This window comes from Pararge aegeria, chromosome 4 (genome assembly GCF_905163445.1).
Source record: "Pararge aegeria chromosome 4, ilParAegt1.1, whole genome shotgun sequence".
Taxonomy (NCBI): domain Eukaryota; kingdom Metazoa; phylum Arthropoda; class Insecta; order Lepidoptera; family Nymphalidae; genus Pararge; species Pararge aegeria.
In genome coordinates this window covers 15,463,814-15,489,168 of record NC_053183.1, presented here as the reverse complement: position 1 = coordinate 15,489,168, position 25,355 = coordinate 15,463,814, and the positions used below count along the sequence as shown (strand labels likewise).

The 25,355-nt window shown below is 34.7% G+C and overlaps 3 protein-coding genes across 6 annotated transcripts in view; 1 reads left to right on the top strand and 2 right to left on the bottom strand.

Moving 5' to 3' along the window:
• The window catches only part of LOC120623404 (maternal protein pumilio), a 106,672-nt gene extending 92,230 nt beyond the window's left edge, over window positions 1–14,442 (bottom strand). For 2 of the 4 annotated variants that reach the window (XM_039889419.1, XM_039889420.1), the window contains exons 1-2: window positions 13,621–14,442; window positions 12,646–13,143 (exon numbers count right to left, since the gene is read on the bottom strand). In XM_039889419.1, coding sequence (XP_039745353.1) covers window positions 12,646–13,143; window positions 13,621–13,818 — 696 coding nt within the window. In that variant the 5' untranslated portion in view covers window positions 13,819–14,442. Of the gene's footprint in view, window positions 1–1,470; window positions 1,732–12,645; window positions 13,144–13,620 lie in introns of those variants that run through there. The other 2 variants (XM_039889418.1, XM_039889421.1) reach the window with 2 other exon arrangements.
• A 4,777-nt stretch (window positions 14,443–19,219) lies between these two features.
• Window positions 19,220–20,765, bottom strand: LOC120637815 (protein mago nashi homolog). Its single transcript, XM_039909838.1, has 2 exons — window positions 20,272–20,765; window positions 19,220–19,447 (listed from the first exon to the last, which is right to left on the bottom strand). The coding sequence occupies exons 1-2, from the start codon at window positions 20,527–20,529 to the stop codon at window positions 19,265–19,267; spliced, it is 441 nt and encodes a 146-aa protein (XP_039765772.1). The 5' UTR covers window positions 20,530–20,765; the 3' UTR covers window positions 19,220–19,264.
• A 741-nt stretch (window positions 20,766–21,506) lies between these two features.
• LOC120623351 (40S ribosomal protein S8) lies at window positions 21,507–24,732 on the top strand. The gene is made up of 6 exons (XM_039889326.1): window positions 21,507–21,641; window positions 21,842–21,948; window positions 22,097–22,196; window positions 22,915–23,090; window positions 23,767–23,896; window positions 24,590–24,732. The coding sequence occupies exons 1-6, from the start codon at window positions 21,638–21,640 to the stop codon at window positions 24,697–24,699; spliced, it is 627 nt and encodes a 208-aa protein (XP_039745260.1). The 5' UTR covers window positions 21,507–21,637; the 3' UTR covers window positions 24,700–24,732.
• Window positions 24,733–25,355: the final 623 nt, after the last annotated feature.

Genomic DNA, 25,355 nt, shown 5'->3' with positions numbered 1-25,355 from the left:
AGGGCTTATTTTGTTTACACCTGTACAAAACAGTTTATACTACAATTGCAGAGATAACTCCAAACTGCTGATACATAAAATGTGATTTCCTGTAAAAGTTTTAATGAGCAGACATATTTATCATTAATAGACAGTTATGACTTCTTTTTTCTAATTAATACTCACGTTTTGTATTTAAAACATCGAAACAAATAAAAAAATAAAAACATAGATATAAAATTACTAGTTTCAAGCATGGAAAAATATATTTTTTGGTTTAAACAAGCAAAGCAAACTATTGATTGCTGTTGGTAAAACAAATAGGTTATGGAAGCCTAATGGACAAGGTTTTGGATTCCTTTAAACCTTAATAGATCTGATTGCAGGTTCACTCTTTTGTTTTGATTTCACTGTTGTCATAAATAGTTGTATCCAACTGATAAATCATTTTAGTATTTTTTTCATTTTCATGAGATATAGAGGTAGTGTATTTCATAGGAACTGTTCATCTTGATGAAAGTATATACGCCATGCCCCAGCCCAAATTCTATTGATCATCAAAAATTATCATAATTGTGTTGATACATAATTGTAAAACCAGCCAACCAGTCCCTTTACAATAATCGTAGAAATAGTGTACGGGCAGACAGACTAGTTACCGTAAGTGGCCCATTGTCAAGTTTGTTAATTCCACAATAAATTATTGAACTGTTCTTGAGATCAGTTTTAAAAGCATTTGTCACAACCAACCTGGCCCGCCTATCCAGCAATGTACAATTCACAAACTTTTTTCCATATATACTTGGTTTAAAGGGAACCAAGAGAATACAAAAAAGATTATACTATGAACATGTTTTAACTACTTTAGCTAGTTTAGTAGTATTGCAAGTCTCATAATGTAAATAAAAAACATATGTTAATTAAATAATGTAGGCAAAAGCCCAATAGTTGTGTAAACAATAACTTTTAAGCTGATTTGTATTGCAAACAGTAAGATTGTAAAGGTCATTTCCCTAAGATTACTTGAATACATACACAATTAAATATTCTGTATTATTAACATAAGTTACTTTCCTTAAACGTTTCTAACCTCAACAATTAAATGTAACATATTTGAAGTAGCTAAGTAATAATAAAAGAACTTCCATTGGCGCAACCGCTTCCATAGGCCTGGGAACATTGAAACAAAAAGTCCTTTGACAGTATGAAACAAATGGTATCATGACTGGTGACCATTATAAGCTGAATTGTAAACGAAACTAACCTACACACTCGTTATGATGATTTATAATTATATTAAAACTTTTATTTTAAACTGCTAGTTCCCACACCGGTGAATAATATAATTACCAACTATAAATGGCGGACGCCGGTGACAAGTAAACAAAACAAAAACGGACCTGTTGCGTAGAAACAATGAAATTTCACCATTTCATGACTTAAAACTGCTTCTCAATACGATAACCTACGTGATAAATCACATGAACTTACCATGTCGGGGCCCATATCCTTAACATTAGTGTCGAAAAAAAAGGCACTCAAAGGTTTCATGCGTACAATCCACCAAAAGCACGATTATGTACAACAACGAAAGCTTAGCAAAGAATAGATTAAACTAAACATTAATAGCCCTAATTTATATGATATTTACACTAAATTCAATCATAACACAACACATTTCTTACACTAAAACGTTTATTAGCATCGAAAATAAAACTGCGAAGATCCAAACTCAAAAGTACAATGTTGACTTGTTTCGAACAAAGGACATACGCCGACTACAGCGCCTGCGCTAAACTTTCCGAGCTCGGGAGCGTCGGACGAAGCAAAGCTTCCTGTAATGTTTGATAGATGGCGCAACGACATCTACGAATTTTACTGATCGCATTTGTGTTATATTTTGGGATATTTATTTACTTAATGTTTGTTGATAAAACAAGTTTTTTATGCACATCTTTATATTTTTCATGAACCTTATTCATGATTGCAGATTATTTTACCAGCAGTTACCCACGACTTCAAGAAATTTTTCTATTCCCATGGAAGGTAGGTCACAGAACCTGTTTTTGTCTGTTTCACGGACCCTCGCATTGCGAAAAATAGGATTACTGGTCATTTATTTATAATAAAATATCTCCCGTGTAGCAACTAGAATGTCTGAGCAGTATTAAGGAACTAACAGAAAGTACAATTTTAAAGGTAAACAAAAAGAAGTACGTACGCTATTAATCTTGTAAGAGAAACCGTAAAAAATACATACGAGATACCTATGTAAAAATAGCGTGACCCACATCTTTGCTTGGTTGTTGGATCAAAAGTCTGATAAAGAAGGCAAGTTCCTCACTGGAGCCCTGGCCCCTGACCGCTGCGCCGTGCAATCGGCACGGATTTACTATAGCCTTGCAAACGGAGGTTTTTTTTAAGGCTCTTTGTATTAATTTTCAATAGCGCGTTTAATGCAAGTAACATGCAAGCATAAAAATATATAAATTATTTACATTGATTCATTGAATTAATAGGTTTAAGGCTTATTTCAATTCATGTTGAAATACAAATAATATTTGAGTGTTTTTAACAAAATTTAGTGGTTCAGATAACTTGATGATTATAATCATATATCTTTTATCTTCATTTGGGCGAGAACTGGCCTAGGCAATGTTTATTTTTATAGTCATGGTATTCGAATTTGGTAAGTAACTTACTTAAAAATTTAATTAAATTTGATTATATATTATCAGCTCTTATGTATATAATCTATCGGACATTTAAGTGTCCAGTTTTCGTAAGTGATATTTACATCTTAATTAAATTATACGCAATTATACTTTTCTTTTAATTAATAGACATAACCAGATGGAATTTTATGATAAAAATCGAAACATAGCGAGATGAATTGACACTACCAACCCACATTGGAGCAGCGTGGTAGACGTACTTAAGTCTTTTCTTATATCCGATAGGCCTGAGCTCATTAAATATCGTCTTCATCATCATCATTGGCACCGTGTGGCAGCCCTTTGTGGGCCCGGGTCCGCTCCAGATGATTTCTCTATCTATCTCTACCTAGCGCCCATGTCTGCCAATTTCGCATGATGATGGCTTGTGCATCTCGTCTATCCAGCGCAATTTTGGCCTCCAGACCGATCTCCGCCGACGGGCTGTAACGTCATAATCTTCAAGCTCATTAAATATGCTGATGATACATAGACTATTGAGAAGACTGTAACAAAGCAAACAGAGGAAGAAAAAAATTTATTCCCTGACAAGGTACAGAAATAACGTGTGATAACGACGAATTCACCGTGGGGTATCTTCGCATCGTTCGAGTCCACACAGTACTGAAGTGTAACGATTTTCGATTTGCGGATGGATACTTGCCGATAATCACCTGAGGGTTGCTAAGGCGTCACCGGGGGAGAGGGGCAAACGCGAAAGCTCGCCATGAGTAGAGCCCCAGGGCTCGACAACATCGGGGGGAAAGTGGGAGACGTCGACCCGATGGTGCCTCCTGCGAGGGCTTATTCCTCGACTCGGTTCGTTCGACGTTAATCTGAGTGTTGGTGGACTTTTGGACTAATTTTTGATTCGTCCGAACACCCTCGTGACCGTAGTAAGGGTCGAAGTCCAAGACGGATGACGTCAGAAATCGGGGCCCTCGTCTTCGCCGGCGAAGATGCTGTGCTGAAGTGTAACGAAAATGCACTCGCTTTTATATCAAAATACCTACGGGCAAAATGTCATGAACATTGGCTGCGAATCAAATATAAATAAATAAGAATTATCAGCTGATTTTTTAAAAGTTCTAATCAATTTAAAAATTATCTGGTATAAATCAAATTCTAGATTCATTGTTTACCCACTTTATAAAATTACTGTAATACGTGTCCATTGAATTAAGAATTTTCCTAATTCAATGGACAATGAGGGTTCATTCAGCCATTATTGTATAAAGTGCATTGTGTCCAAAAACAGTGAAAACGCCTCGCGTACGTCTCACTTTACACCTGCGGAATGTTGCTAGGTCACTGTATTGTCCCATTTTCCCATTTAATGGTAAACGCTTACAACATTAGAGGTAAAATAATTACTGTCAACTGCAAGTAGAGTGGTTTCTGGTGCTTCTAAATTAGTAGTATACACGGTTTCTGTATATTCTTAATTCTGTGCATGTGTCAACGTGTCAAGGTAACAGGGAAAAGGAGAAGTTTACCCCCGTTTATCATTACACGTATATTATTTGGATATTATTTCCACCCGTGCGCCAATTTTCGGCGGGTTGATGAAGTTGTGGGAGCAGATACAAATTTCGTCCATCTTCCGATGAAAAAAATGTCGCCCATGCTGAAAAACCTCACATGACCATAAAATTTTAACTAGTTAACGTTTTGTAATTTTCCCCCTAACTTCGCTGAAGACTTTATCCAAACAGCTTAATGTGATGTTACGTGTAAACGTACTGAGCATTTTTCAAACTAACCGTATTACTAATACACAGGTTACAGTATTACAATACTAAGTAATCTAAAGATCTTCCATATTATGAAAACGTTTCGTAATTTTCCCCCTAACTTAGCTGAAGACTTTATCCAAACAGCGTAATGTGATGTTACGTGAAAACGTACTGAGCAATTTTCAAACTAACCGTATTACTAATACACAGGTTACATATTACAATACTAGGTAATCTAAAGATCTTCCATATTATGAAAATTAAACTTAATTTGCTATACTCCGTGAAAAGCACGAGAATCTGTGTGGTGTAATTTAGTGTGTTTTTCAATATAGAATTATCACCGTTTTGACCATCCCGGAATTGATAAGAAATGTTTCTATTTGACAGCCGGTTGGCGCAGTGGGCAGCGACCCGCTTTCTGCGTCCAAGGCGGTGGGTTCGATTCCTACAACTGAAAAATGTTTGTGTGATGAACTTGCATGTTTTTCAGTACATGGGTGTTTATCTGTATATTATAAGTATTTATGTGTATTATATTCATAAATATTCATCAGCTGTCTTAGTACCCATAAAACAAGCTACGCTTACTTTGGGGCTAGATGGCGATGTGTGTATTGTCGTAATATATATCTGTATCTTGGCCGCGCACCACGCTGAAACTATTGAATGAATTCAATTAAAATTGAACGATTTGAGTAACAACTTTGACACTCAACCGATTAGCGAACAAATGTAAACCGATTTAAATAATTATTTTTGTTTGTGTAGATTGTAATATCCGTTCATTTATGCAGTCTGTTTAGCTAAATTTCATGTAGATCTGACGAATATGGTCGGAGAAAGAAGGCAGAACTCCACACTTATACCTTTACGATACTGAATACATAGTCTTGCAACATTTTTGAGGACTGCACTGATAGCATCGAATAAAAATAAAATGTTCAATTTCTTTTTTGTTAACAGCAGTCATAACAGTGCGTGCCATTAAGGGTCACGTACGGTGTCATACACAGCGGGCACAGTGCTAGCGAGTGACTCGCGTTACCATCCGGAAGTCCAGGCGCTACGAGAGCGTTATGTCTACCCATTAAATCGTCAAACCCTATAGGAAAAATACGAGAAACGGGAAGAGATAACTATCTCGTGGTGCGCATCCCAGGCCTACTGGAATACTCTACCGTGGTACTGTGAAAGGTGCGAGCGATTAAACCTCAAGAAATCTGGCTTGCGAGGCGTCACGGCGCGCACATATACCCACTTGTATAGGTGATTTCTTGGAATGTGATGCGCCGGAGTACACCACACACTTAATTCGTTGTGGCGTGGGCGTCGCAGCGACACCCAATGCTTGGCTTTCGACGAGGTCATATCTCAACCGAATATCATTGGACACAATGGTCGGCAGAAAGTCCAAGCAGTAAACAATGGTATCTATCTGCGAGGCGTTGATGCATCTAAAGAGGTGGTGGAACTGGAGCCCTCATATATTCCATACAATAATTTTATATAATCAGTACTGGCCACCGACTATGACTACTTCTTGATCAATATAAGATCTCAACTTGCAATTATAGCTAGAAGATCTAAAAAAAAAGTTATAATTGGAAAAATATGTTTAATCATTTCAAAGATAAGCCAGAGCGATCAAACCGATGGACGGCCCACCAAACATGGATTTAGACGCTTAAGATTCAAAACGAAGACCTAGTATTCTGAAGTTAAACATGCTAACCACTGGACGAAAGAAGCATATGGTGTACTAGAAGATAGATTATGTACTGCAAGACTAGCTTGGGCATAGGACGTCTTCTCCATGGGGGAAAGGACTAAATGTTTATCTACACCCATATGTTTAACCACTCTTCGAACATTAGGGCACGGGTTGAAATAATATATAACTTCTCCTTTTTCCTGGTGCTTTGGCATGTGGACAAGTAAATTTTATCCCTTGTCAATAGACATAAACGAGGGATAAAACTTTGTGTCCTGTCTATTGCTAGCCGTGTTGGTGCGAAATCCGTTTGTTTGTCTCTGTTGTGATATCGACGGAGAAAAAAACACCATTGTTCTGAATTCTATCAATAACTTAGTATTTTTAGCATTATTTACATCGGTGACAAAGACAACTATAGTTATGCAACTGCCATATTAATCTTTTCTCAACTAATATGTTGCCGTGTAGTGCGCTCCGGCAAACAGTCTATATTATTCACAATTAACGGAGAATTCAAATTTTCCGAAATAGTTAGGACTACAAAAAAGCTCTGGCTATTTATGAAGCCATCATGCCAATAAGATCAGTAGGTGTTGTTTGGCATTTGGCATCTTCCATAATTTTAATATTTTGTGCCCAGTGGCGTGCACTTGGTTTCTTACCAGGGTATGCATACTGCAGTAAATTGCATAAAACGGCAAAAATTCTCCACCTATACGAGTTATATATCATTTTTTAGGGTATGCAGTGCTTTCGTGCATGTATGAAGTGCACGCCACTGTTTGTGCCTATACAACAGACGCGTCCGGCGCAGGCGGAACCTTGGAGAACAAACTAGACTAGTTTTTAGTTTACCATACAAACTACGAAAATTAGTATTCTTCGCATCCTGAAACTCACATGAGTTTGTTTGACGCTGAACATTCCACTAATATCTAATTATTTAATCGGGCATCTGTCCTGTATCATTTTGCTTGCTTAAAATAAGGTAGTGATATGCCAGATCATCAATGTCAAACCATTACCGGCCCACTACAGGTCACGGGGTCTGCCCTCAGAATGAGGAAGGGTTTAGGCCCTACGCTGGCCAAGTGCGGATGGGTAGACTTCACACGCCGCGCCTTCGAGAACTCTCAGACATTCAGGTTTCCTTACGATGTTTTCCTTCACCGTTTAAAGCAAGTGATATTTAAATTTCTTAAATTAAAAAAGCACTTTACTTCTCAAAGTCAAAAGAGCATGCCGGGGCTTGCACTCCGCTTCACGAAAGGAAAGCCGAAGCCTTACCCGCTAGGCTATCACCGCTTCAGATCATGTTAACGTAATTATTTCTTGCTACATGATCCTTCCAAGGTAAAACCTCGGGGTTATAATAGGTTTTACCCCTAAAGCTAAACTACCGACGCCCGGTCCCAAGACTCCCATGACATGCTTTCGCCCAAAGCACATGTATCTCTGCACACACAAATCATCATCATCGTCATACAAGGCATGGGTCTCCTCTCAGAATGAGAAGGGCTAAGTTGGCCAAGTGCAAATTGGTAGACTTCAAACCCCTTTGAGAACGTTATGGAGAGCTCTTAGGCATGCAGGTTTCCTCAAGATGTTTTCCTTCACCGTTACAACCAGTGATACCATACCGGGTATGGAGCTCGGTCACCTCGAAAAGGCGGCCTAACTAACAAAAGCGCTATCTCCACACACGCATCCGCTAAATCCTATTTTATCCTTATACTAAAGTATCATCAGATTGTTTTGTTAAGTTTTAATACTGTACCACTTATGTGGAACATTGGAAATTTTCTAATGTTGGACCCAGTGAAGTTGTTTACAGCATTAATTATAGCATAATATCTTTTTGCATTTATCCTTATGAATTATTATGAATCAATCCTGTAATTTTTCATTCTGCATAACTACTTGTGGTACATATCCGGTTAATTTTGTCTGCCTGAAAGAAATTCAACTGTTGTCACTTTCTTCATTATAAACAGAACAGTTTATAATGAAGACAGTAATAACAGTTCAGTGTAAAGTTACTGCCCTTGGCAATTAACAAATCTATTAATTATAATAAAACTATAACAGGTCCAATTCTGGACATCAGATATATTTTTAAAAACTGAAACTGAGCACTTTATGGTGGACAACAAGGCTAAAACTGTTTTTTTTTGTATTACTGTCAGTCTGTCTGAATCTCGGTCGTATTTCACGCCGAAACGAAATGCATTTGAATGAAACTTGTCATTATTTCAGTTCATTTTATGGTATGAACTTCATACTATGAGGTAGGATATTGCATACTTTTTATTGTGATGTTCAGCTAGGAAGGGGATGAAAGTTTTGTCAATTTAACACCATAACTCTGTCAAATCAGAAACGTTTTTAGTTATTCTCTTTGCACTGGAAAAGTTAAATAGTTTTATTAGTAATGTAACTACATTTCGTAAACATCTCAAAAATAAAAATTCATTTATTTCAAGTAGGCCTAATACAAGCACTTTTGAAACGTCAAGTCTGTCCGTGTGTAGTGACTCTACCACCGGTTCGGAAGGCAGATTCTACTGAGAAGAAGCCAGCAAGAAATTCAGCAGTTGCTCTTTTCCAACATCAAAAATTTACATTTTACATTTTAACATTCATTTTTCTATCTTGTGAGAGATGAAAGCAGAGCCGGATGCTTCCAAGCAACCTTGTCATTAAGAAACTTATCAATTGTATAATAACCTCGCTGTAATAAATGTGTTTTAACACATTCTTTAAACTTATGCATTGGTAGATCCAAAATTACCTTAGGAATCATATTATAAAAGCGTATACTCAATCCCACAAATGACTTCTGCACCTTTCGCAGACGATATGCAGATGTCGTTAATTTATGACCATTTCTTGTAAGTCGACTGTTTGTATACACTTTTTGTTTATAAAGACTAATATGTTGTCTTACAAATACTATATTGTTATAAATATATTGTGAGGCTACCGTAAGTATACCTATTTCTTTAAATTTTTCACGGAGGGATTCACGTGATTTAAGTTTATATATTGACCGTACAGCTCTTTTCTGCAATATGAACATAGTTTCAATATCAGCAGCTTTGCCCCATAATAAGATCCCGTAAGACATCACACTATGAAAGTACGCGAAGTAAACAAGTCCTGCTGTTTCTACGTCAGTAATCTGTCTAATTTTCCTGACGGCGTAGGCCCACTGAAGCTTACAATCCAAGGTCATGCCCAGAAAAACTGTGTTATCTTCCATTTTTAGTGATTCTCCATTTATTATTATATTTTTATTAACTTTCTTTACATTTGGTAAAATAAATTCCACACACTTAGTTTTTTGCATTTAAAAGTAAATTATTGACAGTAAACCAGTGCGACACATGCGACATAGCACGGCTTACATCTATGTCTCTACCTCTATCAGTTTTAAAAATTAGAGATGTATCATCTGCAAACAGTACAATGTCACAGGTTTCACTGACATGGTGTGGTAGATCATTTATATACACCAAAAATAGAAAGGGACCCAAGATTGAACCCTGTGGGACACCCATTGACGTAGCCGACCCCTGCGACTTAATGTCTTTTATGCAAACCCTTTGGGTTCTGTCACTGAGATAAGAGGCAACCAAATTAAGTGCAACGGTTTTGATACCATAATGGGCTAGTTTAAGAAGCAAGGTTTTATGATCAACACAATCAATTGCTTTGGATAGATCACTAAAAACACCAATGGCATTCTGCGAACGTTCCCAGGCATCGTACACATGTTTTAAATGTTTAGCGCCTGCATCCGTAGTGCTACGACCTTTAGTAAAACCGTACTGCTCCGGATGTAGTAAGTTATTTAGATTTAAATGATTCAAAAGTTGATTTAATATAATTTTTTCAAAGACCTTACTAAGAGCTGGTAAGATTGAAATGGGTCTGTAATTGTTAATGTCGTTTTTATTGCCAGATTTAAATAGAGGTATAAGTTTACTATGTTTCATTAAATTTGGTAAAGTACCTCTATCAACACATTCATTAAAAAGTATGGCTAAGTAAGGGGCAATAACGTCTATAATGTTAGATATTACCAATACAGACATACCCCATAAATCACCGGTTTTTTTCTGTTTCAACAACTTAAAATTCTTTATTATATCATATGCAGATATATGTTTAAAATTAAATAAAACGTTGCACTCATTAACGTTGTTCCTAGATAAACTCTGAGCTGCAGTAGGTGAAGAATTAAGTGAATCAGTCAACAAAATAGGAACACTCTGAAAAAAGTTTTCAAAGGTACTTGCAACCTCACTGTCAGCGGTAACTTTATTATCATTAATAATTAATTCAAAGTTTACGTCGCGAGATTTAGCTTTCCCAGTTTCATTATTAACAATTTTCCAAGTTGTTTGTACTTTGTTATCCGATTTTATTATTTGATCCTTAAAGTATAGCAACTTAGCATAAAAGCAAACGTTCTTAAACATTCTAGAGTACATTTTTACGTGTTGTAGGAAAGCTGGAGTATGGTTATATTGTTTTTCACTATAGAGCTCATACAAATTATCTCTACTTTTGTAATGCCAATAGTTGCCCAATTGCTAAATTTTATTTTTTTATTGAAATCTATATGTTTGAAATTGAATATTTTGTTAAATTCATTTTCTATAATATTAAAGAGCGTACCATTAATGCCAGGATGACCGTTCTTAAAGACAAGTGCAGGAATTTTGGATGATATTTCACCTTTGAATCGTGTCAATTTGCTCTTAGTTATCGGCCTACACTTGACAATATGTTCATCTTTGTTTATATTATTCAAAACAGTAATTTGTTGGACACAATGATCTGATCTTAAGTTGGTTATTATCGATTTACCTAAGATATCACAGTTGAGAAAAATATTATCTAAACATGATGCTGAGGTTGCTGTGATTCTAGTAGGTTCACTAAAAACATAATTTAAATTAAAACATTTAAATAAGTTTAGCAACCTAGTTGTAGTTGCATTACTAAGTAAAATATCAACATTAAAATCCCTGCATACTATTGCTATTTTTGTGGATACCGACAATCGCTTAAGCACATCTGATAACTATGATTGGAGATGGAGGACATGACTTTCCGGCAGACAGCAAACCTCTAACTTAATGATACAAAATTCATGCATTGTTTCTACATATACAAAGCCTTACTCCTAGTAATTAATGAAAATGGAAGAATTTTTCTTTGTTTGTAAGTGGTTAACTTTTCTTCTCCATAAAAGACAATTAAAATATCATTTTTATTCATCTTAACAATTACTATTCATTGTTATTGATAGGAACTAGACTATGCTATTGCCTATTATTTGGTTCTGATACTATGCTCGACACCTTTCGACTATTTGCAGTCTAGGGATCAAAGCTTATATTCACTATCATCATTATCATCAAAATCCTAATAGCATCCACTGGTAAACATATGCCTTTCCATTTCCATAGTGCCTTTCTTATCTGTAAGATGAAGGTTAATTTGCTATACTCCTCAAAAAGCAGGAGACTCTGTATGGTATAATTTATAATTTCTTCAATCTTTATACTCCACACAGATCACAGATCAAACAGATCTTGGGCAATGTACCCTCTACGCATGTTTTGCTCTGAAACTGAAGCATCCACAGGAGATGTTTACAATGAATATTTGTTAAATTATTATTATACTAGCCATCAACAATTACCTTGAATTCTTACTTGAATTCTCAAACAATTGAATGTAAGTTGTTGTTTTTCTTAAAGAGTATATTTCTACAGTGGCACTTACCACTTTTATAACCTTTTTTGGAAGTGTAGTTTCAAAAATTCATCATGTTAGCCACCACATCTGTTCTTGGGTGATAAATCTATAAGGCTACTGGTTTGGTATATGTATTTGTACCAATGAGCTGTGTATAGTGTTTGTACAGACTATGCCTATGCACCCCATTTTTTTTATTACTGTTCATCATTACTCTTGACCTATTATGATAATGACCCTTTTTAAATATAAAAGTACAAACACTCCTTCAGTTCAATGGACACAGGCTTATTTTACATAAGTGCACCATATTACTTTTTGTAAATAATACAGCTATTATATATATTAATAAATCATAGATAATAAGTATTATAGTTACAACCATTTTTGTTCATGTTATGATTATGCTTATTCTTTCATGATGTCTATATTTATATAAACAAAATTTCTTAGATTAAATAGAATTTACGAAACATGGTAAAAATACTATAACAAAAATACCAATAGATGGAATAATAATGACAGCATTACTTACTCTATGAAAACTTCTAACTTTTATTCTTTTCATTTAATTCCTTATTTTCAAAACACAAGTCCATCTATGTACAACAATATAAAACTTTTATGTTTTTAAGCAAGTTGTTCAATACAATAAAAAGTTAATGGTCTCATATGTTTCTCTCTATTCCCTGAAAAACAAAATAAGTTATGAAATAAAAAATCTTACCTGATTTCTAATAGTAGCTACTTGTGTAAGGCCCAGTTGATTCTGTCCTTGCTGTAAATATTGGTTTGTTCCTGGTGCCAGCATTCCAGCCTGGCTCAAATACATTAGGTGTTCAGCATTCTTGCCTATTCCATTCATAGGCTGCATTGGATTCCCAGGATGTTGATGCATATCATAAATGCCTTGCTGTCCCAACTGAGGTGCATTCTGCATCCCTTGGAGGGGTGGCAGCATCATTGCACTGTTCTGTATAGTTAAGTTATTTCCCAGAGTGTGGTTCTGCATAGGTGCCAATTGTGTGTGAACCATGTTTGTAGTCAAATGAGCAGGATGGCTACCGATAATTGATGGGTTTATAGCTAGCGTGCCAACAGATGAGGCTATTGCTTGATTCATGTATTGATGAGGATTTGACTGAGAGTTTTTAATCTGAACTTGAGCTTGATGCTGAATGTTATTCATAGGCATTTGAGAATGATTCTTCCATTTGTCTTGATTCTGCAAAAATAATAATACTTTTTATTACTTTCTATAAAATTATGAAATTATTGTTGGTATTTATTTACTACAGGAAAATGATATTTTAATCTTTAGTGCATTATAATAGTAAATAAACAATGTGTCAATAACTTTATTGCCATCTGTGAGAACTATATTCCAAGATTTTCATTTTTTATTATACTTCTAATAAATTGAATTAAAATACAAAAACAGGATTCTGTAAGAGTAGACAAAGCCATAAATAGTTTTTTGACATTTGTTGCCTGGAAATGACAAATACAAATCAAACAAAAATACAAGGTCATCTTAGTATCCAAAATATTTTCTTTATTAGGAGTGTTATTATCAAGTGAAGGACATTGATCATAATGAATTTATAGTTGGGTCATAAGAAGAACGTCCATAACTTGTTACACTAGATATAATTATTCTTATTCAATAAATGTCAACAGCTGAGTGCACAAGTAAACAAACCTCCGCGATAGAGTCCTCGCCGACCGCCCAGCGCTGTTTGGGTGCTAGCGAGGGCATTTCTTCCTGGGAGTCGCGCGGGAACACATAGTGCACTGAGGCGTCGTCTTGAGCGCGAGCCTGCGACCTGCCTGGTTCGCCCGCCTCTTCCTCGCCTCCCTGGCCCAGCCACTTCATTGGGCTACCGTGAGGTTCGAGCATTCAGTTTCGCTACAATTCAATCCGTCGCAACCGTAAACACTCAATACCCTGCGTTCTTCAATATAAACACAGGATCAAATGTACCAACCGATATAGTCAGATGGCGATTCGACCGTCTACCATGATCGAAATACTAAATACCGTCAGCTGAATTGAGTACTGAAGCCATTTAAAGTCTTTTTGTCTTTGTAATGACAGCTACTAGTTTTATCGATGACAGCCGCCGAATCAAAATATTGCACGGAACTGCAACGGATAACGGCCCTTTTTTCAGATTGGAAACACAAAGGAAGATCGAAATAAAGTTAATGGTGCGTACGATAGTTTTAAAATAAGTTTACCGACGGTTTAAATAATGAAAGAATAGCTTTGTCGGCGTCCTATACGGATCGAATAAACACTGAAAATATTACACTATTCACACAATTTCTAAACAAAACTGCCACAAATATAATCACTATATGTACACAGGACTATTTACAATGTACATTTTTTACAAAAAACTCGGTTTAAGCCATTGGGTACCGCCGATACTTTTCGATTTAGAAAAGACTACAAACATCCTTCACTGCCTATCCGCCATACTCGGTCGCGGTTCGGGCAGATGCGATGCGCGCGCAACGCGCAAACCTATACTATAAACATAAATAAATACACTCAAAAACGTTCCTTTTATTAAATCTCACAAACAACAAATTTATCATATATTGTTTCTTAAATTGCATACAAATTTTATCATAGTTTAATATAACAAATAGATCTAATTAGAAAAGAAAAATATTCTACATTATAATGTGCATTTTTTATATAAACATCAAAAATGTATTGAATTAAAAGAAACTGTAAAAGAACTCCATTAAAATATAATTTTAAAACCTAAAGGGTAAAGCAGAAACAGTTTTGATGAGTTTAAATGAAATAAAATATATTTAAATTTGAGTTTGAATATTTATCCTTAAAAATATATTGCGTAAACAGGAACTTTAAGCAAACAACAACAAAACTATGGAGGGTAGAGGTAAGGAGAGTCATCTGTGTATATGAAAAAGTGTCGTCAAAATGTATTAAATTAGGATGGCGCCACATTTGCATCAGGGTAACTCTTAAAAGAAGCGCCAAATATAAATATTGTTAGAGTAGGCTTAAAAAATAAACAAGGAAGTAAGGTTATATTTACCACAATATTTTGTACAACGTAAGTTGTTGAAATTCTCAATAATTAACTACTTTAGTCGATAATGACATTAAATTTTTTAACTCGGCATACTTCAATTCATCTACGATGCTACATTCATACCATACCCTGTGCATCCACCAGCGCCATTGTGGAGGATTTTTGAACTGTTATTTAGCGCAAAAACTGGACACTTTTTCAACTTTTCTCCCATATAAGATGACTCTCCTTCCTCTACCCTCCATAAACAAAACAAAAGTTTTATCCCATAGATTAAAAATTTGCATGAACTTATCAAGAGAAAATTATTCAAATTATTTTTCAGAAGGTAAAATAAGCATTAAGTTAAAATAAATAGTATGCCTATACACTTTAGTTTAAAGATTACTTCTTCTTTGTTTCACGTTAAGAAAAATTAATATACATAGACTCAGGACTAAAATCGCGAGTGCCGCCCAGCTGTTTAGCCTCGCGAGAGAAAAGGAAAACTATCGAAAACTGACGGCCAACCTTCTCTAGTTGGAGAGGCACCTAAAGAAGAAGAAGGACTAAAATAGCAACGAATTCCTTGATAGCAGGTGACAGTCGATTAAGTTAAATCCAACCCGGTGTGGAAAAAAGATCCCGCGGGTTTTGATCGTATTATTAGGCACCATACATTTTGATTTTATGCCAGCTGAAACAAAGGTTATATCGATAGTTACAATCAGCACAAAATTAATTATTATTATGCCATAAGACTATATTTATTAATCAATTGCAGTAAGTAGCCAGATGAAAACAAAATTAAATGAATAAGGCGTTCCAAACCTTTATTTTCTAATAAGCAAAAGTCTGCACTACATATTATTTAACAATTAATTTCTTAACTACTAGCGTAATAATTGTTTGTAAGAACCCGTGGTATCTGGCTTTTCCGAGACTAGCAACATCGAAACTTGTGACAACCTATTTTATGAAAAGAACAACATTAGTGCGAGCGAGATAACTGATTGGTATGATTTATTGCCCAACGAGTCAGTTGCCGCTTATAGTGGTTCTTTCTGGCAGCGTATCAATATTAAGTAAAGAGAATACAATATAGTGCATTATTTTAGTAAATGCATTACGTTGCTATTTTAGGCCTGATTCTATGTATTCTGAGCATTGATTTAATATGATACTATCGCAACTAGATAAGCACTGTCAGGCACCGATGCGTTACCACGTATTATATGCCTGCAAGCATAATATGTGGCTTCAGTGGCCTGGCCAACATGCCAGTACCCAGACTTAAACTTATTAAAACCTATGATTAAAATAAGTGCTTGGGTCATTGATTGAATATGTTACTATCGTAACAAGATTCGCAGTGATTAGTTGCTACTTCATAAAATATCAAGTATCAACAGTCTAGGCAGTGAACCACCTCTCTAGCCCAGTGCGGATTGGTGGAATCCACACATCTTTGAGAACATAATGAAGGTTTCCTCACCATGCAAGTTGAAAGTTGAAGCAAGTGATATTTGAATTGGTTTAAATACGCATAGCTTAGAAAAGTTAGAGATGCGTGCTGGGATTCAAACTCGGCATCCCGAAAATGCAACCGAAGTTTTAACCACTAGGCTATAACAGCTGTGTATGAGTTAAATAGTGGTGTATAACACCACTATGTAACATGAATAAGATAGGATTCTATTTTCAGCGAAATAAAATAATTAATCTTATTGACAATATTCTCGTACGCTGCATAGTGTCCAGGGACACAATCCAACAAAACAGCTTGACCAATTCTTATAATTTTTTATTTTGGCATATTCCGTAGGTTTGAGAATGGGTTGTTATCAGTTTTTTTTCAATCCACCCTGGTCTTCGTCTTCTACGTCAGTTATTACGTATAGTTACTCTTACTACGTATAGTTGGTTCTTCTACGTCAATGACTACGTATAGATCATATACTTCGTATTCCTTTTTATATACCTTCGTATTCATTTCATGATTCAGGTTCATGTTTTTCAATCATTTCTGGTTTTTTGATATTAAAATTTTTATTTTAATGTCATTTTATTTTAATTATATTTTATTTTTTAACATTATAACCTTATTAAGTAGTAGTATTTTTAGATATTTATTTTGTAATGCAGTTATATTTAAAATGTAATTAATGTTGAAATTATTTGTAAACGTTGTGAAAACCTGTACTAAGCTGATCATTCACTTAGCTCACAACGTAGAAACTTGGACATGAATAAATGTATTAGCTGTTGGTTTTCCTAAGTAAATAAATACATAAATATAGGAGTAAGGAAAGTACTACGTAGTAGGTTTCTACATTTTTCTTGGCATTTTCCACAAGGGGGTTAAATAGGGGTTTAAATTTGTATGAAAGTCTGTCGTTTTTCAAGTTACATCCTTGAAACTAGGTACATTGGCTCCAATTTGAGATATACCTAATGGCATTTTTTAACATCTTTAAATTTATCTCTCAATGACTCTCTTGGACCCATTTTATAGATCGCACGAACAGCCTTCTTCTGCAGCACGAAAATAGTGCCAATATCAGCAGCATTACCCCTTGGTAAAATTCCATATGACATAATGCTGAGAAAGTAACTAAAATAGACTAGCCTAGCAGTTTCTATGTCTGTCAGGTGGCGTATCTTCTTTACTGCATAGGCAGCAGAACGTAGCCTGTTCGATAAATTATTTACATGAGGGCCTCATTGAAGTTTAGCATCTAACGTTACTCCTAGAAATACTGTTGTATCCACCGGATTCAATTCCTCATTATTTAGTATAGTGGTTTTTACATGTTTAAGATTTGGTAATGTGAATTTTATGCACTTAGTTTTATTTCCATTAAAAACCAAATTATTCGCTTCAAACCATTGTACTACTTTAGCGAGAGAGTTGTTTACATCGTCAAAAGCTAATTCACGTCTCTTAATTTTGAACATAAGTGATGTATCATCAATCAAGTAGCTTTATGTCTTAAGTGACGCGTTTGCTGCTGCCCGCTGAGGAGTTCTGACTCGTAATTACGATAATATTCACCAGATTTTCATGGAATTTGGTCAAAATTAATCTCATAATACGACCTTTTCACTGAAGGAAAAATTATTTAAATCTGTTAGGATTGGTTTATTTGTATAGAAAAATTTACAAAAACTTTAATCGCCTATCCCGAACGAACTGTATTGTTTTTCGGTATGAAAAGTATCCAATTTATTTATTCAGGTAGACCCATAACAGGCACTTATAAAGCGTTCACATAATATAAATGTAACCATTATTGTGAGGTGATGGGGATAGTTACATTCGTTAACTTAAAAATAAAGCTGAGACCAAACGCGCTTAGGTCTAAGAAGAGCCCACAAAATGATGGGGTTTTATTTTGTTATCTCAAAAACTTATCTGTGCAACAAACCAAAGATAAACACTTTAATCGCCTATCCCGAACGAACTGTATTGTTTTTCGGTATGAAAAGTATCCAATTTATTTATTCAGGTAGACCCATAACAGGCACTTATAAAGCGTTCACATAATATAAATGTAACCATTATTGTGAAGTGATGGGGATAGTTACATTCGTTAACTTAAAAATAAAGCTGAGACCAAACGCGCTTAGGTCTAAGAAGAGCCCACAAAATGATGGGGTTTTATTTTGTTATCTCAAAAACTTATCTGTGCAACAAACCAACAGATAAACACAAAAATTTAAAGAATTGCATTCTTTGGCAGACTTAATCTTATTTCTAACACGTTTCAGTGAATGTATAACCCAGCTAGTTTACGATTGTGAGAATAATCTATACATGTAGTATTGATTATTCACCCAAAATATTTTTGCAAAAAAGTTTTCCTTTCCGACGTTTGCATATACATATTTATTTGTTTCCAGGGGTATCTATATTACCTGTCACCTGACCACCTGTCATCCAAGATCAGGTATGGCCCTGGTTGGTAGGAAATTCGATACACAGAACCTGTGGTGATTATATTATTCTCTGCTCTGTTCTACAAGTTAGGAACTATAGATAACTACTACATGCTCCCTGTTTTTTTAACTTTTCTTATTTTAAAAACATTCTTTTCATTACTTGTTAAAAACATGAGTCAAAGTAGAGAAAACAAATTAAAATAAATTTAACGTTTGTACCACAGAGACTGTTCATCTAATAAGTAAAAATAAAATTACTACTTTATAGTTCTCAGTTTACGGAACCCATGAAAATAAACAACAATGGAATATTGGAAAATTAGTGTATTTTATTATAATGGTAGACTTAATTTATATTGGCTTTATCTTAAAATGAAGACCAATGAGAGAAAATACTAGGCATTTGAGGTCTTGTACCAAATAGTAAAAGCAGCGTAGCCCTTCCGGATCACGAGATTGATTGACATCCACCAATGAGCCAGTCTTTGATGTAGTGAATGAAATGTGCTCCTCGCCAATTACTATTTCAAGTTCCTAGAAAAAAAAAATGTATGTTACCTTTAGACATGGATAACTCTAATCATAACAGATAACCTCTTTACCATAACAGTACATTGTTATGCAGGGCTTGACGTCTTAGTGTGATGCAATCTCCAATCTACATATTTCTTACTTGGTCGACAGACAATGTCAAGCAAGTTGTTGGACTCAAGTGGCACAAGACAGTGAATATCCTCACAAAATGACATGTCTCGTGCCACTTCAGTCCAACAACTGACAGGAACTTGTTAGGCAGTGCCACCAAGTAATAAATAATGTCAATAAAAATAAAATATAATGCAATGAAGCATTATCTATTAGAATCAAGAATTATAGCAGCCCTTAGATTCTATATACATGTAGGTATATATTCATAATTATTATCACTATCTTTTTTATTTAAGTTAGCCCTTAGACTGCAATCATACCTTGTGTTAAGTGCATTTGCAGTCTAAGATGGCAGGAGGCTAACCTGTTGCTGAGTATGGCGGTTACATTAAACCCATTACCTTTATACTAAATAGCTTAGCATAATGTATTCAATAATTAAAATGATGATATTTTCTTATATTTCTGAAGTTCTATGTAGTTACATACAACTTCAGAGCTATAAGAAAATTTTCTAAAAGATATGCTTTTATTATTAGTATTTGTATAACTATTTAGTAAGCAGTACATCATGATTAAACAGCTTACATGGAACATAAAATCATTAATTAATAAATATTGCAAAAATAGTATTAACCATTATTTGAGTATTGAGGTTATGTTGGAATACAATCAATTAAAAATATCTGCGTACTGTTTGAATAACTTACTTGTCTCCCAACACGATCTGGTTGGGGCCATAAATGATCGTCTTCGTGCATAATTTCAGAATCTACGATTATTCTTTTCAGCTCGTCCATTACGCATGGGTGAGCATACGCTTCTTTACGAATCATAGTATCATTTTTGTAGTTTGAATTATTAGCGTAACGCAGTTTACCATCAGGTCGGAATTCAAATTCCAGAAATTCATGTCCAAATTTCCCTTTGTGGCCTACATAGTACCGTATATAAAAATCAGAAGACATAACTGTATCTGATTTAGAAATTGTGTTATCAATTAGCAGCCGTGTAAGAAGAAACTTTATGGACACAATGTAACTTAAATACTCGCAACTGTTTTACTATTATTCATTGAAACAAATAAGCAATAATTAATTCGCTAAATGAGAAACTAAGTAAATAGATTGACTAAAAACTTAAACAGCGGCGTCTCGTATGAATTCCGCGTCTTCTCGATTAAAAAAAATTGTTTTACAGATTACTAATAAATTAAAAAAATTAAGGAAGTCTCACTGTCATTATACCACAGATAAGTAACTGTTATACTGTGTTCTTTGACCTATATCTTGTAATCTGAGTCTTGCAAAATTATTTATTGTTCTTAGAAACTCTGCATAATATATCCAAGGATTGTATACTCAACGTGGCAAATGTGGTGAAACAATCACTATAATTTAATTTATTTTTTTAATTATATTTTGTTTGTACTAATTGGTATCCACTATCAAGCAGGGACATAGATTATTTCTGAGGATTTTATGGAATTTTTTTCGTTAATTCTTTTAACCAGTAGGAAAACTAACTGGTGGTCGTTTAAAATCACACTCAATAATTTTTGAATTCTTAACACTTTATACAGTACAATATACAATTTATACAGTACAATATACACTTTATACTGTAATAATAATGTAAAAATAATAATGTTTAGAATATTAAAAAAAGGTTATTTCCACACAAGAATTTTCCATATGTTTTCAATATAGTAATAGAAAATATAATATCTTCGTAACAATATGAAATATTTATAGTTTATATTATTTAATTATGACCCTAATAAGCCTCCTAACTTTAACTGCATAGTTAATTCTACAAAAGTATTGATCTCAGGACAAAAATTTGTTTTCATTTTTATGAATACTCTAATACATGATGTATTACTGGTGTTACGGGCATAGCACCGCGTTTTCATTATGTCTTGGTTTATTACGGAGGCCAATTTCCTTTGCGCAAAATACGTATTTTCATTTTTTTCTTCAGGCAGCACTTAAAATCAACCATAGACTAATAGTAGACTTGATTAATTTGTTCTGTCAGTTGTCAAACAAATCTTTTCTTTCTGACCCAGCCAAGATGGGTGAGTACTTTGCCGTTCACGTGAATTAAATCCATTAAAATCATTCTATATTTCTTGCGGTTTTCGATTTCAATATGTTTATGAAATTGTAATTAGTCAGCGAGTGTAAGATTAGTTTATATTTCTGAACTTTTATTTGGTAAATAGTATGGAGTGGAAGTGTTTTTGAGAAACTTACAAGTTTGGCAAATATTGTGCAGGTATCAGCCGTGATCACTGGCATAAAAGGAGGGCTACTGGCGGTAAACGCGCGCCTATCCGCAAGAAGAGGAAGTATGAGTTAGGTCGCCCGGCTGCCAACACCAAGGTAAATGATTTATATCCTAACCTCACCTATGTTTTTGGCATGGACATAAGATTCCTAGGTCCTCACCATAACCCTAAAACACAAGTTTAAACAGTTATTTTTAATCCTCGGATTGATTTTATTAATTATTGTGATATATATTTTTCAGCTTGGCTCACAGCGTATCCACTTGGTGCGTGCTCGTGGAGGTAACATCAAGTACCGTGCTCTACGTCTTGACACTGGAAACTTCTCGTGGGGCTCCGAATGTAAGTATAGAGTTTCCACACTTGCTACTATTTCTGTGTATTCATTGGTGAACTCAAATCTCTACAACTCTCAAAACAAAACTAAGTAGCAAAATTTTTCCTAGTTCTAATTTATGTTTATAAATATAATTTTGCATCTAAAGTACCAATTATAAATGCTACCTTTTTATTGTTTTCTTTGTGGAAATGGATAGCAGTATTTTTAAATGTCAAATTTGTTTAAACTGGGATTAGGGTGCTAATGTACTCACCATTATTCAATTTTTGAGAAAATGTATCTTATCTATTTTATTCCTACATTCCATCGTGTTAACATGTTTGTTATCCTTTGGGAACTGTTTGTTTTCCTGAGAAAAAAATGGGCTATGTTACTCTCCCTACTTTCAACTAACTATGCCAAAAATAAAGTTAATGCTTAGACTTATGGATTATTACAGACTCCCTTTTAGGGCACAAGCCTCCGTTCTATCTTTACAGGAGTGATTATCACATGGTAGTTGATAATAATGGGATTTACAGCTTTTATGCAACAAGTACCACATTTGTGACAATTTTGTTATGAACAAATTACTAATCCTAATCCTATTCACACAATTTCCCATGGGAATACACATGATATAGACATGTCAATTTGAGTTACTTAAGAGATGTACAACTGAATTGGCACCATTGCCCTGGCACTGAGGATTTCTTATTTTATATTGTGCTTTTGTTTCAGGCTCAACCCGCAAAGCGCGTATCATTGACGTTGTATATAATGCATCCAACAATGAGTTGGTGCGTACTAAGACACTTGTTAAGAACGCAATTGTTGTGGTGGATGCCACACCATTCAGGCAGTGGTATGAATCACACTACCTCCTGCCGCTCGGTAGAAAGAAGGGTGCCAAGTTGGTGAGTAAACACCTTTGAGATTAGAGTCAAACCGTTAGTTATTAATCTAGCTACCTGATGTTATTATACAACAAAGATTTTGGGAAAAGAGTTGTAGATTATTTGTATTGTCAAAATCCTTATATTTATATATGTATTTTGTCATTCAATTTCAATCATACAGTCATTCCTAGTGGTTGCAATTGTCAATAGCACTATGAAGGATTATTTTTCATCCATATAAATGATAGTTTAACACAATGTCCTTTACCTCAGTATAAAAGACAATATTAGAAACCAAATTATGTTATTATTTTTGATATATTTAATTACATAGGCTTATATCTATGATGATAATGATGATATAAAAATCATATTGACTGTTAAATATTTGCAACAACCTATTTCTAAGGTTCTAGTCAACTGTTGATGAAAGCTGGAACTAAACAATCATATTTTGGGTTATAAAAACTTAAACTTTAAATAATCTGTCGAGTGGCTTTATGCATCATGTGTGCTTAAGAAAAAAACAGACCAGCTATTAGTTTTTGATATTACTTTTTAAAACTTTACTGATGAAAGTTGCGTGTCATATGATTTATAAATAAATGATTACTGTGCATGGACTGATACTGCTGTATTGTGCTCTTAAGATTTCCTTATTTGTTTTAATGTTCAATCGTAAATTTGTTTTTAGACTGAAGCGGAAGAGGCCATTATTAACAAGAAACGGAGCAAGAAGACAGCAAAGAAATACCTGTCAAGACAGCGCCTCTCAAAGGTTGAGGCTGCCCTTGAAGAACAATTCCACACTGGACGTTTATTAGGTACATATTAAATAATACAAATACTAGTACAGATAATAAACTAGGAATTACATAGTAGTATAAATAGAATTTCTTACTTCTGGGTCAGCAAAGTTTACAATCTAAGTTCATTGACCCCAATGAACAAGTTATACAATTATACACTGAGCTGTCTAGTTGTTAACAGTTACTGTTACAGCAATCGGTCCTGCTGCAGTGTCATCTACCATGGCTAAACTTTGCTTAGTGTTAACAATACCTGCAGATGTTATCAACGTTAGCTATTTTAGCGAAGATTTGGCTGCGATCTGTAACTGATTAACTTAATTTTTAGCTTTGATTCAAGGCATGCATAATACTAATTGAAGTATTCTGTATTTAATATTAGGTTAGACCAGCTTATGTTAAATTTTTCGTTATAAACCATATTTGAAAGACATAACAGTATATAAAGCCTATTTTATGTCTCTCTGCTGGTAATAGAAGAAAGTATCATTAAGTTAAGGCCCACCTTTGCAATTTATTACTGCATAGTTTTATATAAATGATGATATCGAGAAGTTTGAGGCTGCATCACAGATGGGTGCCGTTTTGGAAACCATCTTGCAGACATATATGATCTTTTCGTCATAGTTACTCTGATATGTATTTGCATATTGCTTTATGTATATTATTACTTTTCATACGAATTTAACAAGTTCTTATTTGTTACAGCGTGTGTAGCGAGCCGGCCAGGCCAGTGCGGTCGCGCCGACGGCTACGTACTTGAAGGAAAGGAGTTGGAATTCTACCTGAGAAAGATCAAATCCAAGAGGGCGAAGTAGGGAGTTTAATGTATAAATAAATGCAAAAACACATTTGCATCTTTCATTTGTAGTTTTTAAGATTATCTATTTATCATCAGCTTCGGGATGTACCTCTCCAGAGTGCATTTTTAAATAAAAGGGTGCATAAAAAATTTGTTAAAATATGAGAGTTATTCAGCTCACTCTCTGCCTAAATAACTTAAAGCTAAAATTAACTACACATAATATTGTATACAAAGTGGAGCCAAATAATATAGGACAGTGTTAGAACACATTCCATAAAAATTAGTTGATGTTTCTTTACCTTAAAGTGTACGGCCCTTATCTAGGGTACCCTTTGCTTTATGCAATCTTTATTTTGTTTGTGATGGGCATGGTGGGAAATGACAGTACTTTTGTAAGATGCTAAGGGGTAAGGTACAAAACGGCCATGCTGCTGGAAATAATGCCGAATGATAGTCTGTTGCGTAGACGCAGGCCGATACCGCGCGTGAGCGGATCGCCTGGACCATTTCAGTTCATATCTGACAAAGTTCAAAAATGACACTATGTATCTACTTAGAATATGAAAGTTACTAAGCTTGTCTGATATTTTGGCAAACGGTCTGGTGATTGCAGTATCACCAAGCTCGTAGTAATAGTCGCTTCTACCCGTTCTCCGTTATATTCTCTTC

Excerpts from the sequence above, each read along its gene's own strand:
- LOC120637815 (XM_039909838.1), bottom strand. The coding sequence starts at position 20,529 with ATGTCTTCTGATTTTTATATACGGTACTATGTAGGCCACAAAGGGAAA. Across the intron at positions 19,448-20,271 it reads CAGATCGTGTTGGGAGACAA|GAACTTGAAATAGTAATTGG; the intron begins GTAAGTTATTCA and ends TTTTTTTTCTAG.
- LOC120623351 (XM_039889326.1), top strand. Across the intron at positions 21,949-22,096 it reads GCCCGGCTGCCAACACCAAG|CTTGGCTCACAGCGTATCCA; the intron begins GTAAATGATTTA and ends TATATTTTTCAG. Across the intron at positions 22,197-22,914 it reads CTTCTCGTGGGGCTCCGAAT|GCTCAACCCGCAAAGCGCGT; the intron begins GTAAGTATAGAG and ends CTTTTGTTTCAG.